At 37.9% G+C, this 20,437-nt stretch overlaps 1 protein-coding gene across 3 annotated transcripts in view; it reads left to right on the top strand.

Moving 5' to 3' along the window:
* Nucleotides 1-3,480: 3,480 nt before the first annotated feature.
* Nucleotides 3,481-20,437, top strand: part of MATCAP2 (microtubule associated tyrosine carboxypeptidase 2) — a 71,417-nt gene continuing 54,460 nt past the window's right edge. For 2 of the 3 annotated variants that reach the window (XM_047695456.1, XM_047695455.1), the window contains exon 1: nt 12,900-13,222. In XM_047695456.1, the coding sequence (XP_047551412.1) occupies nt 13,198-13,222 (25 nt within the window). In that variant the 5' untranslated portion in view covers nt 12,900-13,197. Of the gene's footprint in view, nt 3,545-12,899; nt 13,223-20,437 lie in introns of those variants that run through there. The other variant, XM_047695457.1, reaches the window with a different exon arrangement.

The raw sequence follows: 20,437 nt of genomic DNA, 5'->3' as shown, positions 1-20,437 counted from the left end.
CACACTTCACAGCACTCACCATATCACATACTCTCCCCAATGTCCATAACTCCACCCCCCTCCCCCCAGTCACCCTCAGTTTGTTTTGTGACAGTAAGAGTCTCTTATGGTTTGTCTCCCTCCCAATCCCATCTTGTTTCATTTATTCTTTTCCTACTCCCTAACCTCCTATGTTGCATCTCCACTTCCTCATATCAGGGAGATATGATAGTTGTCTTTCTCTGATTGACTTATTTCGCTAAGCATAAAACCCTCTAGTTCCATCCATGTTGTCACAAATGGCAAGATTTCATTTCTTTTGATGACTGCATAGTATTCCATTGTATATATATACCACATCTTCTTTATCCATTCATCTGTTGATGGACATCTAGGTTCTTTCCATAGTTTGGCTATTGTGGACATTGCTGCTATAAACATTCAGGTGCATGTGCCCCTTCGGATCACCACGTTTGTATCTTTGGGGTAAATACCCAGTAGTGCAATTGCTGGGTCGTAAGGTGATGCTATAAATATTTTTTAATGTCTCTTTTATACACATGCAAAATTTTATCTACAGTAATGTACCTAGGAATTATTTTGATAAATATATTTCAATATTATTACCAGATATTAAAAATAAATTTACTCTTCAAAATGATTGTCACAAGTTTTACTTTAGTCAGCAGTGCATGAGCTTGCCAGCTACTTCAGTGCCTCCCTAGCACATGGATACTTTTTAGATTTTGCCATTCCTGTCTGGGTGTACTTCTCTTACTCCTGAACTTGAGCATCATTTCCTGTGTTTATTGGTCTTCCAATTTTCCTTTTTTGTGAATGTCAACTCTATATGCTTTGCCTATTTTTCCATGCACTTCATTTTTTCTTATTGATTCATAGACTTTTTGTTGTTTATTTAGTATTTTCTGGAAAAATAACTTTTTAGCTTATAATTATCTTTTCTTGGTTTATGGTTTATCTTTTCACCTTAGGATGTCTTGGATGTACCAAAATGTTTAATATAAATGTACTTAGATATATGTATATTTTTCTTTAAGGATTGTGCTTTTTATGTTTCAAGAAATCCTTCCCTACTCTGAGGTTGTAATGATGTTCTCCCATATTTTTACTAAAAAGTATTGTTTTCATCATTTTGTTTTTAAATTACCTGGTTTGATTTTTTTTTATTTGGAAACCAAATGTCTTAACAGCACTTATTTGTCCATTCTTTCCCCCCAACCTGTAATGCCACTTTTGTAATATATCAACTTTTTATGTACATTTAGGTCTATTTTGGAGCTCTTTATTCTGTTCAAGTGGTTCGTTTTTCTATTCTACTCCTAATATCAAACTGTCTTAATTTTAAGTGTTGATATCTGGTAGGCAAGTTAAAAATTAAATTGGCTTGGCAAAATGACTTGGCTTATTTGGCTCCTTGTTTTTCCAATTTACGGTTAGATTGTCAAACTCCACAAAGAGAAAAAAAATCCTCTTGAGATTTTTATTGGAATTGTACTGAATTTATCACATAATTTGGAGAGTTGACATCTTTGTGATATTGAGCCTTTCCATTTGTGAATGTGGTAGATCTTCATTAATTTAGGTCTATTTCAATATTTTCCAAAAATGTTTATAATGTGCTTCCCTACAAATCTTTAAACTGATTTATTCCTTAGTACTCTTGTTGTTGCTACTTTTACATATCTTTTTATTTGTTGTTAAATCATCACGGGTATGTAGGAGCATAAATGATTATTGCAAACCTACTCAACTATCTTATTAGTTTTAGTAATTTATTTATAGAGAAGGATCTTTTTAAAATGTAAATTATGCAGTGTCAATTTTTTATTCAGAGCTAGTTCATGTCTTTCATTGCAATTAGAATAATATCCAAATTCTTTTTCATACCTACAGGGCCCTAAATGATCCAGATTCCGTTTTCCTCTACAATACTCTCCCTTTTTTTCACAAGGCTCCGGCCTCATGGGCTTTTCTTCTGGGCAAAAAAAGGCCAAATTCCTTTTTTCTTCAAGAATTTTCTACCTCCTAGGGGCGCCTGGGTGGCTCAGTGGGTTAAAGCCTCTGCCTTTGGCTCAGGTCATGATCCCAGGATCCTGGGATCGAGCCCCGAATCAGGCTCTCTGTTCAGCAGGGAGCCTGCTTCCCTTCCTCTCTCTCTGCCTGCCTCTCTGCCTACTTGTGATCTCCGTCTGTCAAATAAATAAATAAAATCTTTAAAAAAAAAAAAAAAGAATTTTCTACCTCCTAGATGCTCTTCTAGATCTATACATGTCTGGCTCCTCATTAATTGGAATGTACTACCTCCTCAAAGACTTCCCTCTTTGGGTAGCCACTCCCTTCTTCTCTGCCCCCTCTCCATCAGTTCCTATCCTATTATGCTGATTTATTCTTTTCATTGCATTTACCACTTAGGTGGAATTATTAGTATTTTTTAAAGATTTAATTTATTTATTTGTCAAAGAGGGAGGGAGAGCACAAGCAGGGTGAGTGGCAGGCAGAAGGAGAAGCAGGCTCCCCACTGAGCAAGGAGCCCCATGTAGGACTTGATTCCTGGACCTGGATCATGACCTGAGCCCAAGGCAGATGTTCAACCGACTGAGTCAGCCAGACGTCCCTATGTGGAATTAGTTTTGTTATGTATTTATGTTTATTATCTGTCCCTCCTACTAGAGTGTAAGCTATTGAATGGCAGGAACATATCTTATTTATAGCTGTAACTCAGCACCTTCTGGGAACATAAGTTCAGTAGATGTTTGTTGAATGACTGAGTATAAAATAAGTATTATTCCTATTTTAGAGATGGGGAAACCAAGATACAAAGAGATTAAGTGATCAGACCATCACCTAACAATTTGAATCAAATCTGCCTGACTTCAAATCCTAGACTGTTTATACTTTTGACATTCAATTAATTAATTTATTTGGATCACCAAAGACATAATAATGATGTAAATATGCCCTCGAGCTACATCCAAAGGCCTGAAAAATGGCAACCATGCTTTTCTCTTGGAATTAATTTCTTTAAAAAAAGTTCTTTTTTAACTGTTGCAAAGAAATGTATGTAGAAATCACATGATTATTAGTAGTTAGACTGTGCCATTTGGCTTAAATGATGTTATCAGAACTGTCTTCCCTGTTTTTTAAATGGAAATCACGACCTCTCAAGTTATTTAGGTAAAGACAACAGTTTATTACATTAACTTAAGAATAGAATCAAGGCTATGTAGATTAAAGGTGACACTTACAAATGAGTATTTGCTGCTTCTAAGATCCTTACTTTTCAAAAAAGGAAATAATATATCTTTCACAGATAAAATTAATGGAGGGCTAAAAACACAAGAATTTGAAAGCATTTACTCGATAAAGACACTCCAGATGTTATATATTTACAGTTAATTTTTCAAAATATGTTCATACTAATTCTCATTTCATTCACAAAATAATATAATGATGTGAATATTCTTATTTTTATAGGGAGAGAAAAGTCCAAGGTCTAACAACAAGGCAGTGGCAAGAAGGATTAAAGTCAAGTTCTCTACCTCAGGTTATCTGGCTGAAAGGCCACTTCTTTTACACATTTATTATAATGAAGAAATAAGAACCATCAAAGAATGTCTTATACATGTTATAGAAAAGGGCTGTTTTATTTATTACTATCTTTGCTATTAATGGTCCCTAGCATCACATTTTAATGCTTCTTAGCATCAGTTTTTTTTTTTCTTTTCTAATTTAAGCAATGAAAACGTTTCATATTCCAAAGTGAAGGAAAACAAATTGTGCTTTCTGAACATATTGTACTGTTCTTAAAACCCAATGTAATTACAGTCATACTATTTTCAAAATTTATACAGTTTTAATCTTTTTACTTTCTCAAGTGGTGAGGAAGGGTATTAAGAGAATTCATAATTAAAGGACTACAGCAAATCCTTTCATGAAGAGGAACAATTCTTTTATGTACTTTTCACACTATAATTTATATATTGATAACTTTACCTTTTCATACCTAGATTTTTTAAAGCTATACTCACAGAGCCTATTTTTAGATGTTTAAAATTATCCATATTAAAGAAAGGCAGTTCTTAAATATTACAGAGTAGCAGAAGTCTATGTTTCTTAAACATCAAAGTCTCTCTATTGGATATCAAAAATAAAATCTTCTTAAAATGGATGTCAGAAGAAGATTCATTGTACTCCATGGATGTCTGTCTTGAACTTCTTTATCTTCCAAACACTTCAAAAATTTCTCTTCACGGGGCGCCTGGGTGGCTCAGTGGGTTAAGCCGCTGCCTTCGGCTCGGGTCGTGATCTCAGAGTCCTGGGATTGAGCCCCGCATTGGGCTCTCTGCTCAGCAGGGAGCCTGCTTCCTCCTCTCTCTCTGCCTGCCTCTCTGCCTGCTTGTGATCTCTCTCTGTCAAATAAATAAATAAAATCTTAAAAAAAAAAAAATTTCTCTTCACATACTACTTTTAGACAGGGGCTCTTCTACTCTCTCATTAATGCTCCCAAATTTTGGCATTTGTGACATCCACCTTCACTCTCTACTTCCATGCTTCTCGAAGTCAGGCACCATCCTGGTCTTTCTCAGACTGTTCAGGCCTGACAGGTAACAGGCCATTGAGAAATGTTTGCTGATAAAACATTCGGAAACAACAGTCTCTTCCACCCTGACCTCATCATTCCTCAAACCTTCCAACTAGGCTGATGTCCTCCTGTCTTCTGCTCAGCCATCACATGTACGGCCATACTTGGTTGCTAATTGATACTTGGAAGACTCCATGTCTAAGATTTCAAACCCCCAAACTGGCCTCCTGGTTGTAATCTCAAATCCTTACCTCTTCTCCACTGCTGCTTACTCTTGCTAACCCTGCAAGCCCTGCAACCCTAACCTTCAGTATATTCTCCTTTCCTAATTTTTTTTATTAACATATAATGTATTATTTGCCCCAGGGGTACAGGTCTATGAATCATCAGGCTTACACACTTCACAGCACTCACCATAGCACATGTCCATAACCCTACCACCCTCTCCATACTCCCTTTCCCACTGGCAACCCTCAGTTTGTTTTGTGAGATTAAGAGTTTCTTATGGTTTGTCTCCTTTCCTAATTTTTCATCAAATTAAAAATGTTATAGCCCATGCTGTGATTAGCCCTGATATCCCATCTTACCCTTTTCTATGAGGCCACATGCTAAGTAGTTCAATCTATTGTGAAAAGGAGGCTAAGAGAAAAGGGAGTTTAAAAAAAAAATTAAGAGCTGGTAAGGAACACCTAATTCAGCCCCTTAAAATAGTACATGAGGAAACAAGAAGATTATGACTAAGATTTTTCAAAACTTGCTGTTGGGCCTTTCCAGGTTTCTTCCCCAAACACTGCCCGACTCCTCCTTTATGTCTTACCTGTTCCCTACCCACCCAATCCCAAGAGAAACCATTTCAATATCATTTTCCTTGGGCCCAAGACCTTGCTGCTTTTAACTTCCCAATTTCTGACCTTCTATTTTTTTCAATTTTTCTTGGCTTGCTAAACATTGAGCCAATTCCATTTCAAATTTATCCCAGCTAACTGGATGTTTCATGTTGCTCAGAATCCTCTCATTCTTATCCATTTAAATCCCTATCAAATTCTCTTATCAGTTTCCCATCCCACTCTCTTACTCTCAGCAAATGAGTTTACTACTAATTTTGCTTAATATTTAATGCCAAGGAAAGTGACTCCAAGAATAGACAACTCTCAGTCATTTGCTATTTCCTGAACATACCCTGCTCTGCTACATCCATGGCTTTCTCACCTTGATCCTGCTATTGAAATGCCCTCAAAGCACCTTTGGATATATCTCTATGAGGCTGGTTGAATCTTATGTTTTGGAAGGTTCCCCACCTAGTTCATTTTCCACTTCAGTACTCAATTTGCACTACTTTATTTTGATATGATTTCAGACTTATAGAAAAGTTGCCAAAGTTTTATACATATATGCATAGAGAAAAGTGGAATTCCAAGATGCTTTTAACCAGATTCATAATATATTAACATTTTACTACATTTGTTTTTTTCTCATTCCCCCCCCCTGTACACGTACACACACAGATATACATATTTGCATATATATGTGCATAATCTAAAGTATTTAGGGGTAAAAGGGCATCATGTCTGACAGCTAATCTTAAGTCAGAAAAAAGCACATGTATACACACATATATATAGTGTATAATTATGTATATATTACTCTGTGTGTATTGTATATTTTATATATATACATATATACATTTATATATACATATATACATATACATAATATATACATATTATGAAATATGTATATTTGAGAAAAGAAATTTGTTGGCTCCTTTTCCTCTGCTCCATTACTAAATGACTAAAAACTCTAAATTCTACCCTGATCTCTCCTGTCTACCTATACACACTCCCCTGGGTAATTTCATCATTCCCACTGACTTAAAATACTGTCCTTACACTGATGGCTCCCAGATTTGTTTCTTTTTTTTTTTTTTTTTTAATATTTATTTGACAGAGAGAAATCACAACTAGGCAGAGAGGCAGGCTCCCTGTGGAGCAGACAGCCCGATGTGGGGCTCGATCCCAGGACCCTGAGATCATGACCTGAGCCGAATGCAGAGGCTTAACCCACTGAGCCACCCAGGCACCCCCAGATTTGTTTCTTTAACATGATCTCTTTCCTGAGCTCTGAACTCTAATATCCAACCACCTATTTGAAATACTGACGTGGACTTCTAACTGGCATATTAAACTTAACATAACCAAAATAGAATTCCCCACTCAACATGTTTTTCCCTCATCTTTTTCATTTCCATACATAATACTACTATCCACTCAGTTGCTCAAGCCAAAAACCCAGGAGTCATGTTCAATTCCTTCTCCTCCTCCCCGTATACTCAACCTACTGATCATCTCCTCCAAGTATATGCTGGGTCTTCTACTTCTTTGCTTCTTTTCAGCTCCTGTTCCACTCCAAGCCATTATCACCCTCACTTGGCCCACTGTGAAGTCTCCTATCTTGTTTTCCCCACTTCCATTCTCACCCTCTTACCCATTGTCCTCAGAACAGTCAGTGCGGATCTTTAAAAACAAATAAGCCTTATTATGTCACTGCCTTGTTTAAAATCAACCAGTGGCTTCTGATTGCATTTTGAATAAAGTCCAAATTCCTTTTGCTGGTCCCTGCCTACCTCTGAGGTCTTTTCTCCTACTACTTCCCCCAGCTCACTGGACTGCAATCACGCTGACCTTCATATACTTCCAGGATCATGTCAAGATCATTGCCATCTCAGGACTTTTGCATTTACAATCCCCTCCACCTAGAATGCTTGTCTTCCCCAAACCCTCTCCCCCTACCCCCCACCTAGCCAAATTTACTGTGGTTGACTCTTCAGATCTCAGCTCAAAAGTTTCTTTGTCAAAGAGGCCTTTTCAGACCGGCCTAGGACAAGTCACCATCCAGCATTACTTCCCTGATTTACTATACTTCATAACACCTATCTCTAATTATACTTTGGTTAACTTGATTCTTGTTTGTTTCTCCTACTGTAACATATGTTCTAAGAGAACTGGGACTCTCACCACAGCATCCTTGATGTATGTACTCAAAGAATGGTTGATATGTATACATCATGTTTACATATGTGTGTATGCACTATCAGTAAGTTCTCTGAGGGTAGGTATCATATCTTCTTCATCATCTTTTACCTTGTATATAAGAGGCACTTAACAAATCTGTGGAAGAAGTATACTAAAACACATCATGATTTTTGCAAAATATAATAAAGGCAGGCAATTTTTTTATCTGATTAAAAAATATCCTTCCTCCCCTAGTCTTTTACAACAAAACAACCTATCAAAAAAAATCAGTGTTTTTCAGGATTTTTCTGCTGTTGTATTTTCATTGAGGTGAAAAGGCAGAGGAGGTTTCACAAAGCATTCTTTGATTTGTCTCCCACTTAATGCTTTTCATTCTCCTGAAAAAGACATACTGAAAACATTCCATTCTTTCAATACAGACATCCTGAAAGCATTCAAAAGTCACTCGAGATTTTTTTCAAAAGCCACAGAAATCAACTATTCCTTGGATTTTTTTTCTCTTTTATGAGTCAAAAAACATTGTTCACAGCTTGCCCTGAGGTTTCTGTTAATGTTTGTTAGAATGAGGTGTTCTGATTAGAGTTCCTCTGTTCTTTTACAATGGCAGACTGCTGCAGATGAATTTTCCTCAACTCATATATTTTCAAAGACATAGAATTGCTTCCAATAAACAGGAAGTAAAAAATATTTTCTAGAAACTTCGACCCCCCAATCTTTTAAATTCTTATCTAAAATTTAAGTGAATATTTTATTTTTTAAAGATTTTTTTATTTATTTATATGGCAGAGATCACAAGCAGGCAGAGAGGCAGGCAGAGAGAGAGGAGGAAGCAAGCTCCCCGCTGAGCAGAGAGCCCAATGCAGGGCTTGATTGCAGGACACTGGGATCGTGACCTGGGCTGAAGGCAGAGGCTTTAACCCACTGAGCCACCCAGGCGCCCCTAAGTGAATATTATTTTAATTGTTCTAATTTCTTTTAGTTACTGAGATCACTTCTTAAGAAATTAAACTTTTTCTCAGTTTCAAGCATAATGTATACTTGATCGGCCCTCAACAATATGAACCTTTTCTGTAGAAGATGAAATACTGTAATTATTTGTCTTTCCACTAGCATTAGCAATACTTATTAATTAGCAGCCTTCTCCAGTCTTCCCCATCTATCTCTTCCTTTTCCTTAGTCTTTACTATACAACTCCCCCATTCATAGTAAATGATCAAATGTGTTTAAGTCTTTTAAAAGGAGGTTGTTGATCTGTTTTCTAAAACAAAAACAAAAATGATCCCCTCTTATTACAAAGATGTTTTGACTTTTTTTCAGAAACTCCATGGATCATGAAAAGTGTACATCATGTACATGGGATATACAGATTAACATAGGATTTAAACAAAAAAAAGTTACTGATAAAATAAGAAAAATATAAGCTCTTTTCCATAACAAAAATCCCACCACACAGAAAAGAATTTCTATCAAAATTCCTATTTTTCTATCATTTTTCATATGTAAAATTGAATGGAAGTCGTCATTAAAGATATTCAGTAATCAAAGTGATCTGTAATTTAATATTGGTAGTGTATGTAAAAATGACTATAAACGTAAAATGAAATATAACATAGTAGGATAACTATAATAGTATCCTTAGCTACTGTTGGAAAACCTAAGTTTAGTAAAACTTTAAAAAGAGGGGAAGTGCATCCTTAAAGATAAATATAAATTATTAAAATCAGTTTTATGAAAATGGAGTAGTAATTGATAACATCAATTCTTTTGTCTCAATATTAATGGTTTATATGGAAACGGATATAAAGAAAAGTTTCTCAGAAAGATGGAATTGTTCATTGTTCTGGTGGATATGTAAAAACAATGCTGACTCAAAAGCAGCCAAGTGGACAGCTGCAGATGCTGTACCCAATGGAAATACTAAGCAGGCATAGCACAAATCAATAATTAACAAAGCAGATGTACAAAGCTTGATGAGGATGAATAATTGCATAGGCAGGAATGGTAAAAGGAGCTGATAACAGTATGAGTTTTGTAAGAAATTAGATAAGCTCTTTGTATTCACAAATTTAACAAGAGTACTTCAGTGCCTAATAATACACAAAGAATACACATCTTTTCAAAATGCTTTGATTAAATTGATATGCACCTTTAATAACACTTATCACTAAAGATTATTAGGAATCAAAATTAGGGCACCTGGGTGGCTCAGTGGGTTAAAGCCTCTGCCTTTGGCTAAGGTCATGATCTTTTTTTTTCTTTAAAAAAAGAAATCAAAATTATCCACAAGGAAATATTGGTAGAGTGACCATAAAAACAATTTTTTAAAAGATTTTTATTTATTTATTTGACAGACAGAGATCACAAGTAGGCAGAGAGGCAGGCAGAGAGAGAGAAGGAGAAGCAGACTCCGTGCTGAGCAGAGAGCCCAATGCGGGGCTCGATCCCAGGATCCTGGGATCATGACCTGAGCCGAAGGTAGAGGCCTCAACCCACTGAGCCACCCAGCACCCCAAAAAACAATTTTAAAAGTAAAGAATGCAGGGCATCTGGGTGGCTCAGTGGGTTAAGCCTCTGCCTTCGGCTCGGGTCATGAAACCAGGGTCCTGGGATCGATCCCCGCATCGGGCTCTCTGCTCAGCAGGGAGTCTGCTTCTCCTTCTCTCTCCCTGCCTGCCTCTCTGCCTACTTGTGATCTCTGTCAAAAAAATAAATAAAGTCTTAAAAAAAAAAAGAAGTAAAGAATGAAATAATGTTCTAGATGCATCTAACTACAGGGGTGCCAAATTGTTTATTTTTGGAATTCTTAAGTTTAATGGTCTGTTGAGGGAGGTAAACATTTAGGGCACATCCTTTTCTAAATTTAGTGTGTATGTGTGTATAAACCCTTTCCTAACTAGTCAGTAAGTGTCTTGAGGATAAGTATCATGTTTTATAATGTACTCTAAAAGTACTAAGCCCAATACCTTATATGCAAGTACATACATTTTGATTTCTTCAGAATATAATGAAAATGGACAGTATGATTAAGTGTGCTTTAGTAAAAACATTCAAAGTAAATTCTTTATATAAATGCTAAATATATGACTTATAAACATCTTTTAGGAGTCTTTTTTTGAGAAATAACAATTCTTAAATTGCAATAACTTTAAAAATTAGAAATTTGGAGTGGTAATAGATGCATTTTTATAGCAAACTTGGAAAGCAGGTTTCAGAGTTTTAGTTACAAAAGGAAGATAGATATATATTCATTTATAGCCTTTTATTTTCCGTGGGACATATGTTGCAGGAATAACTGCCCTTATGAATGCAAAGATTCATTGCTCAAAACTATCAAGTGCTCTAACCTGAAGATTCTTTATATCCCATTTTATATCATTCTATTTTCTTTGAGTTATCATTGAAAATGCATACTTTCTATTGTCTATTTATTCATTAATTTACAAAATATTTATTGAGTACCTACTATGTGCCAGGCACTATTATAGATGTTGGGATATAGCAGTGAACAAGCAAAAATCACTTCACTTATGGAAGTTTTATTTGAAGGCTGGAGACAATCAAGATAAATCAGTAAAATATTTGATTAAATTAGTGTTCAGTACTAAGGGGAAAAATGAAACAGAGAAGTAGGGTAGGAGATCTGAGAAAGAAGTAGAATTTTAAATTGAATGGCCAGGAAAGGCCTCTCTGAGAAGTGATGTTTGGATCAAGTCCTGAAAGAGGTGAAGGAGCTAGTCCTTTGGCTGTCTGGGGGAAGAGCATTCCAGGTTGCTGGAATCCTAAGTTACAAAGGCCTTGAGGTGAAACAGTGCTTGACATTGTTCAGAAATATCAAGGAGACCAATGTGTTTGGAAGAGACCAGGGCAGAGAGTGGGGAGAAATGACATCAAAGGGATGACAGGAGACTAGGTCATAAAGGTTGTCATAGGTAAGAATGGAAGCCATTGAAGTGTTTTGCACTGAAGAGTGACATCTGATTTTTCAACAGGATCACACTGGCCACTGAATTTTGAGAATAAATTTAAGAAGGCAAGGGTGGAAATATGGAGATCATTTAGGCTATAGCTATAATCCAACAAGAGATGGTGGCTGGAAATAGAATGGTGGCAGTGATGATACGAGAAGTGGCTGGATTCTGGATATATTTTGAAGATCTATTTTGAAGGAGTTTGAGACAGAATATGATGTAAGGTCATCTACTATTTGTGATAGTTAAATTTCCACTGTTCCCTCCTAACTGATCAAAAAGTTAAAAATCCTCACACATTTTCTGTCATTCTTAGATTATAATGTTAACATAACTTTTGTTCCTGAGTTTGAAAACATATTTCAGTGATTTCTGTGTCCTGTCTCAACCTTGAGGAAGGGTAAAGAGAAAATGTGGCCAAGACATTTGACAGTGCCAACACCATCTTATGAGCTCATCCTAAACTGTAAGCTCGGGAGACTTAGTTCATTTACCTTATGTCCTCCAGGCTTGTCTTAGAACCTTGCACACATCAGGCTCTAAAAATATGTTGAATGGTATAGTCTCTATACCATATATTTTCCACGGAATAACAAACTGAAAACAACATCCAGCGGTATCAGTTGCACAATCATAAATTAAAATGCGTATTTTAGTGGCGCCTGGGTGGATCCGTCCGCTAAGCGCTAGCCTTCTGCTCAGCTCAGGTCATGATCCCAGAGTTCTGGATGAAGCCTGCCTGGGGCTCTCTGCTTACAGGGGAGTTGGCTTCTCCCTCTCATTCTTCTTCAATGCGCTCTCTCGCTCTCTCTCAAATAAATAAAATCTTAAAAAAATAAAATTTCGTGTTTTAGTATTAAGGCTATTAAGCTGTAATACTCAATTGATAAATGTATTCCAGTTTCTTCAAATAATGAAGATGCTATTAACACCTTTCAACCTAAAGTTGTTTTAGTTTTCCTAACCTTTTAACCGAAGGGTGGAGGAGATTGGTTTTGCAATTCACAGCGGGAGCTGTCATGTCACACACTCTCTTGTGAAGCTGCTGCAGTGTTAAATCCTCGAATACGGTACAGACGTCTATAGAAATTATTCGACAAAATGCGGGTTTCCAGAGGCGGAAGACCCAACCCTCTCCCTGGGCCCAGCCCACACAGACCCCTGAGGCACGGGCCTGCACTGTGCACGCCGGGAGTTGTAGTTTTCCCTCCCTTCTCTCACTTCCTTTCGACTCCGGCTGCCAGCGCGCTAGCGCCCCAAGCGGTGCGCAGGCTCAGCGAAGGGCGGCGCACGCGAACGGCGAGGAGCGTTTCCTAGCAACGGGGGCGCGGCAACGTCACGGCAGCCGGTTCTCAACGCAGCTGCCCACTGTAGAGCCGCTGTGTGTACCTTCCGGCACCTGCGGGCTGGAGGGAGCGCTTTCCACACCCGTATCCGAACGTTCTTCGTCTGTCCTTAAACGCTTTATCCTGCCTCAAGTCGCGGAGAGCAGCCTCCCGCCGCGACCCACCTCTGAGGCCCGGGCCAGAAGCTAGAGGCGGTCTGTCCGGTTTCCGCTGGTCCTCGCCCCCCGTGCCCGTGGAGCCAGCCAGCCGCCCGCGGCCTCGGCGGGACGATGCTGGAGTCCATTCGCGTGACGGGTGAGTGCTGAGAAGGTCTGGCCCCTGGGCTGGCAGGGGTGGCCAGCGTCCTCCGAGCCGGTGGCGGCGGGTGTGGGGCGACGAGGGGCCCCCACCGCCCGGAGGCAGAGGTAACGGTAGGATGTGGGCTCCGCGCGGGGCGCGGGCGCTCAACCCGGCGCCAAGAACAGTGCGCGGCGCGGTGGAGACGCTCGGGGAAAATGCGCGGAGGGAAGACAGGGAAAGGGTCCCCTTTCCTTTTGTCGCTTTTTATCAGTAAGCGCGTGCCATGGAATCTAGGGAAATAAATTATGATCTACACATTACTGGCCCTACAAATGTGCTGTCTAAATATTTGAAAGCGTATTAGGTATTATAGGGTATTGGCGTCTAATTTTCTAGAATGTTCAGAAAAATCAGAGCTAAGCAAAAGAACACATTCCTGTGAGTGTTTACAGTGTTTATTTCTCTCTATGCTTAAGTCAGTGAGGACGTTTTGAGTTGGTATTAGTAGTAGTCGCTATAGAGTATATATTATACCAACCTGAAGAAATGGGTGTTCAGACCCCAGGTTAGAAAGTTTACTTGCCTTTTATTAAAAAAAAAAAAAAGGATGGATGTTAACCATTTAAATATTATCTTACGTATGAGAAGGCTTTTCTTGGCCATTATCCCGGCATTTATTCCTGTATCAACATTTCTGCAAGACCGGGTTCATGGTAGTCCAGTATCGTGACGAAAAACAACAGAGTAAAGGGAAATCCCTAATCCTCAAGCTAGTGTCAAAAAAAGGCCAGAATTTTTTACTATCAGGTATTGCACTGCCAAACAGACCATTTTTTTCTATAAGTTTTTAAATTCTAAACTGAATTCTTTTCCAGTGAAAATATTTGTGGTCTTAATTTTACGGTGTTTTATGTCCTGCTCGGTTTTTTAAAATAGGGAGCTGATCTTGTACTTTAATCTCATCCTTATTTATGTTGATAGGAAGCACAAGATCTAAAATCTAAGAAGCAACTTAAATTAGCATTAGAGTTTTTTAAAATGTAATTTGATGTAGACACTATTTTTCATCTTAAATTACAATGAAAAATTTGAAAGGTACTTAAAAATGCCATACCTTCTTTTCGTTTTGGAGCAGGGTCTCTCAGCTTTGGCTCTATTAACATTGAATTAATGGGTAATCCTTTGTTGTGGAGGACTGTCCTGTGCATTGTGGAATGTTTAACAGTATCCCTGGTCTCTCCTCATTAGATGCCAGTAGCAAGCCCCTCACCCCACACACAGTTGTGACAACCAAAAGTGTCACCAGACATTGTCAGGTGTTCCCTAGATGGCAAAATTACTTCCCTCGCCATTTGAAAACCACTGCCTTGGAGAAAGATATAGTTTGATTCCGTCAAAGTGAAGGTTTTTAGGCAACGGTGTAGAAATAATATCAATTAAAATAATTTTCTCAAAACCAATCATTGTAGAAAGAGAATACGGTTATGATAATAATAGTATTAGAAAGTGGGTATTCTGACCAACCAGCAGCAAAAGAAAGTGGATCTCCTTCTTTTCAGTAGGTGGAGTTGGAAGTTTAAGGAGAGGTGCTTTATGAAAAAGTAGACTCTTTCCTCTTGTCTCAACTCCATTTCTGTAATTTAGCGACAAAAATCAACTCTGCATGTTGCATACCCTCAGATAATTACGCATTGAGTTTCTGTAGTTCAGTAAGAGTTAAAACCGCCATTGAGGCATCTAGAAATAAAGTTAATATTTTCATATAAATATATTATATTTACTATAATATATATAATATAAAAGTAATTGGTCAGGTGGTTTTTCAAAATACTTTATTTCTTTTTTATAGTACTTAACTAGATAAATGAAGTTTCAGAACGGTATGACAAGCAGTTTCACTAATATACTAGAAAGCCCAATTTGGACAGCTAGAAACTTTATGAAGAGAATATAGCTGAAAACATGCCCCCCTTTTCCCTTGCTATCCTCTCACTACTCCTTGATACCTAAGAAGCCCATGTTCTTCTGGTGGTTTCTAATCTCAGGAGTGAAGCAATTAAATATTTCTGAAATCTCTTCCTGTATAATATCTTGTTAGTCACAATTTCATATAATCTAAATATAATGTCCTAGTAGAACTGCTGACTGGGGAAGTAAAATAAAATGTCTATGCTATGTGTGCTGTTTGAAATGGAATCAAATCAGAAAAGTTTTTGTTTGCCTTCTCATACCTTTTTAAAGATAGTTTATTATACTAAAGCCACTAAAATGTTGATACTAGGATGTAGAAGTAATTGCTTACTGTTAAATTTACCTTGGAATTCCAAATGTAAAGATTCTAAATATTTTCCCATTTATATTATTCTATGGAGTATTTCTGTAGGAGCTGAATATAATATTGAATATAACCACACTGGTAGTTAACACAGGCTGCTTCCTACAGCTGGCGCTGTTCTTAGCACTTCACGTATATTAACATTTTCAATCTTCACACCAATACTATGAAATATGTAGTAGTATTACCCTGTTTACGGGTAAGGAAACTACAGCACGAAGAAGTTAACTTGGTCAAGGTCAAAGCTACTGATAAACAGCCATTCCAAAGACTATTTTTTCAACCACTAGGAAAGGCAGAACACTATTACAGGGTTGCTTGGGTGGCTCAGTGGAGTTGCGCATCTGGCTCTCTGCTCAGCGGGGGGCCTGCTTTTCCCCTCTCCCTCTGCCTGCCTCTCTCCCTACTTGTGATCTCTCTCTCTCTCTCTCTGTCAAATAAATAAATAAAATCTTTTTAAAAACCCACGCTATTACAATGACTATATGTTGATTTAAGCCACGAAGTTCAACATGAAAATCTCATTTAACATCAGTGGTATATTATCTGATAGTTTACTCAGGTGTTGTTTTTTAGGTTTTTATCACAAGCAAGCTGTAAATAAGTTTTGTCTGGAAAAATCATACTTTACTTGATGATAAAATTTTCAAGATAGAAGACATCTAGCTCATTTAGTGAGTAACAGAAAGCTGTCAGAAACCATATTGATTGTTATTTTTTTATTTCCTACTGCCCATATTTTGTATGACATGTAAGTGATAAGAAATGATTAATGAGTCATCTAGAAATGAAGGGCCTTTGTAACAAAAGTGAATGTTTAAAAATGCTGGAGACAAAAGTCATCTTAAGGCCACTGTTTTGGCATATGGGATGAATACACTTAGGCCCATAGCTCCTGTTTGTATTATAGCAGTAGGCACCTGCCGTTAAAACTTGTCTGCAATACCACTATTTCATTTTTTTTATGCCATCTCGGTATGATTCTTTTTCTTAACCTTCAGGCATTCAAATCCTGTATCCTTTCCTTCCTCTCAAATATTATCTTCTCCTGGCTTCCTCTCTGGCCATCCTTTCATAAACAAGGCAGGGAGCGAGCAAGAACAAACAGGTGTATGCCATAAGGAGACTTAGAATTTCAGTATGGAAGAGGCCATCATACAAACAAATGTAAAACTGCTACTGTGACAATGCTTCAAAGAACCTTCCAGGGAAGGTTATCACTGAACAAGTGTTATTTCAATTCAAGGGAGAGTGAAAATTAATCTAACATAGGGGAGGAAGGGCCCTCCAAACATAGGAGATAGTGTGTGAAGAGGTGGTGTGTCTGGAGAGAGAATGGATGAGCGTGAGGGATTGACAGAACGAAAGGAAGCTACTAGAGTGGACTAATTAAGGGGAACTTGGTGCAAGGAGGCCAGAGAGGCAGAGTGACCTGACCACAAATGACTTCTTATGCCATGGTTAGGAGTTTTGTCTTCATCCTAAGTGAAAAGCCACGGGGAAGTTTGTTTTCTGGCATGTTTAACCTTACTTCAGATGGTGTTTAAAGTGGTGTCTTTTACCACAATCATCATTTTCTGGCATTATAGAATACCCTGCATATTTCTAACTGTAAAATAACACAACACTTTGTGAGCAAAAAATGATAGCATCACATTATAAAGAATCGTTACTAGTTGAGTAACACTGAAGTGCTCCTAACTGGGAGTGTGATATTTTTGGGAATCCTGAGGTAAAGTTGACTTTCTTAGTTCCTGAATGACATGAGCAGTGCCTTTTCATCTCTCTCTCTCTTTTTAACTTACGATTGAGAAACTATATTGGGTTCTGTTGAATTTAGAGATACTAAAATTAGTGGGTTATCTGTTATAATACAGACAAATTGGGCAATAAATATGTTTTCAGAGTTTCTGATTTTTTCATATACCATGTAAACGATTAAAGTGTAACTCAGATACATTGAAGTTCACAAGTCTTAAATGTGTAACCCAGTGAATCTGTGCATATGTAACCACTGCCTAGATGAAAATGTAGAACATTTCTAGCACCTAGTACCCTGGTGCCTTTTCCTAGGTTATAACCCATCCCTCAGTGGTAACCAGTGTTCTGATTTCTAATACCATAAATGAGTTTTGCCTGTTTTTGAACTGCATAAAAATGTAATTATACAGTATGTACTCATTTGATCTGGCTTCTCTGGCACAGTACTGTCTGTGAGATTCATCTGCATTGTTGCTTGCAACCTCAGCTGCTGCTGCAGTGCAATAGAGTAATCTGGTATGTAAGTCACCACAGTTCTTTTTTTTCTGCTGTTGGTGTTCTATCATTTGAGTTTTTTTTTTAAATATTTTATTTATTTGACAGACAAAGATCACAAGTAGGCAGAGAGGCAGGCAGAGAGAGAGGAGGAAGCAGGCTCCCCGCTGAGCAGAGAGCCCGACGCGGGGCTCGATCCCAGGCGGGGCTCGATCCCAGGACTCCGAGATCATGACCTGAGCCGAAGGCAGAGGCTTTAACCCACTGAGCCACCCAGGCGCCCCTCTATCATTTGAGTTTTAAGTGATGAAGAAGTACTTGATAAAATTAAAGTGTTAATTTTGTCCAGGGACTATACTGTTTTGTTTTGCCTTTTCTTCTGTTTGTAATCAAGCAACCTATGGTCTTGTTACATAGAATTAGGCCAGGCTCTCAGGTTTTGTCAATATTAGTGAACTGTATGACATTGCCATTTGGTGGGTCAAAATTGATTGAATGGTATTTTCCACCAGGCTTGTTTCTGATGATCTGATCTTCCTTTCAGCCATAATTACTATGAAACCTCACCTCTTCACAGTTGTGAAAAATAAAGTTTAGTGAGTCCCTCTCTTTCCCATTCCTTTAGATGAGGAACATGAGGCATTGATGGGGTTTAATGATTAGGTTAATATTACAGAGAGGTCATTGAAAGAACTGGAAAGAGAAGCCAGGAATCCTGGTATCCTTTTCTCCTGTTCTAGATACAAATTAAGCTTTCATTGTGTTGGTAATTTCAGTATATTCACCTACTTGTGAATATAGTGAATATACTTAGTATCAATTTTAATGTAATATTTCCCCTTTTTTCCTTCAAGATAATGAGGTTGGGGTGAATGATTTCTTTGATTAACAAATTATTTTTGTTTACTCTAAGGTTATAGTGAAGTAGATTGCTGATGGCAAAAATGTCGTATAGTGACTTTTAATATAAGAAAGTAGGATTGATTGCCTTACTACTTTTCTGAGAGAAAATGAGTTCACTTCCTCCAAAGAAGCCTACATATGCTTTTAACAAGTTTTGATTTTTCAAGAAAAAGAATAGGATATTCTTGAATGAAATCTTATTGACCTTTTACTGTTTTTATGCATTTTTAAAAAGATTTTATTTATTTACTTGACAGGGAGAGAACACAAGTAGACAGGCAGGCAGAGAGAGAGAGAGGAAGAAGCAGGCTCTCCACCAAGAAGAGAGCCCAATGCGGGGCTTGATCCCAGGACCCCAAGATTATGACCTGAGCCAAAGGCAGAGGCTTACCCACTGAGCAACCCAGGCTCTCCTGTTTTTATGCATTTTTAAGTTATTTTTTCTTAATAATAGTTAAAATTACAAAACAACCTCTAGAGTCTCTATTAGTACCTTTTAATGCAACTGGAATAAGATCAGTGTGACTGAGAAATTAACTTATATTCATCTTGTATGAGTTATTTGATCACCTGTCCCACTTTTATGAACTTCATGAGAGATCAGCATTTGGCAAGATTGATGTTTTATTAAATACACCTTTGGCACTCCCAAACCTTACTCATCAGCAGATGGAGCTTAAAAAGGACTGATGTTAAACCTCTCAGGTAGATAATTAGCAAGTGAGCTGAAATGCCATGACATTTCATGGGGGAAATGGGGGAAAAGTGTTCTGCCCTACACACACTGTCACCTCTCTCCCATTTCCCACTCCCCACTGAGGGATTTGGCAGATGGTTTAGGATTTTTATTAAGTATCCTGAAATGTATATCTTGTTTGAGATGAAACGAAATTCTGAATTTAGGGGTCACTGATGCTTTATGACAAAACAAAAGAACTCTTGGAACTCTGTGGTCATAGAGCCACTAAGTCTTAGGAACAAAAGAAAGCATTTTTACACCGAATATTCATTTTTTTAAAAAATCAACAAAATTGAGGCACCTGGGTGGCTCAGTTGGTTAAGCGGCTGCCTTCAGCTCAGGTCATGGTTCCAGAGTCCTGGGATCTAGCCCCCCATTGGACTCTCTGCTAGGCGGAGAGCCTGCTTCTCCTTCTGTCTCTGCCTGCTGCTCTGCTTACTTGTGTGCTCTCTCTCTCTCTCTCTCTGTCAAATAAATAAATAAAATCTTTTAAAGAAAATCAACAAAACTTACATGTAATATGCCATCAAGATTGGATTCTTTAGAATAGCTTTATTCACTGTTTTTTTTTTTTTTTGAGATTTTATTTATTTATTTGACAGTCAGAGATCACAAGTAGGCAGAGAGGCAGGCAGAGAGAGAGGGGGAAGCAGGCTCCCCGGGCAGCAGAGTGCCGGATGTGGGGCTCGATCCCAGGATGCTGGGATCATGACCGCAACGAAGGCAGAAGCTTTAACTCACTGAGCCACCCAGGTGCCCCTTATTCACTGTTTTTAATTTGGTTTAACTTTCTCCGTTTTTATTATGAGGACCAAATGAGAGAAGAACCTGATTACCTCCCTTTACCTTCCTGGCTGTGCCTGCTCCTCACCTGACTTTTCTAAGTTTGGAATAGCCTTTATTCTTATCTCAGTTTTCTTGTTCTTTCCCTTTTAGTGTCCATTTCAGTCTTCCTTTCCTAATCACCTTTTGTCTTGTAAAGTTATGTCTTTTTAGG

This window comes from Lutra lutra, chromosome 11 (genome assembly GCF_902655055.1).
Source record: "Lutra lutra chromosome 11, mLutLut1.2, whole genome shotgun sequence".
Taxonomy (NCBI): Eukaryota; Metazoa; Chordata; class Mammalia; order Carnivora; family Mustelidae; genus Lutra; species Lutra lutra.
This window is presented reverse-complemented; position numbering and strand designations above follow the sequence as displayed.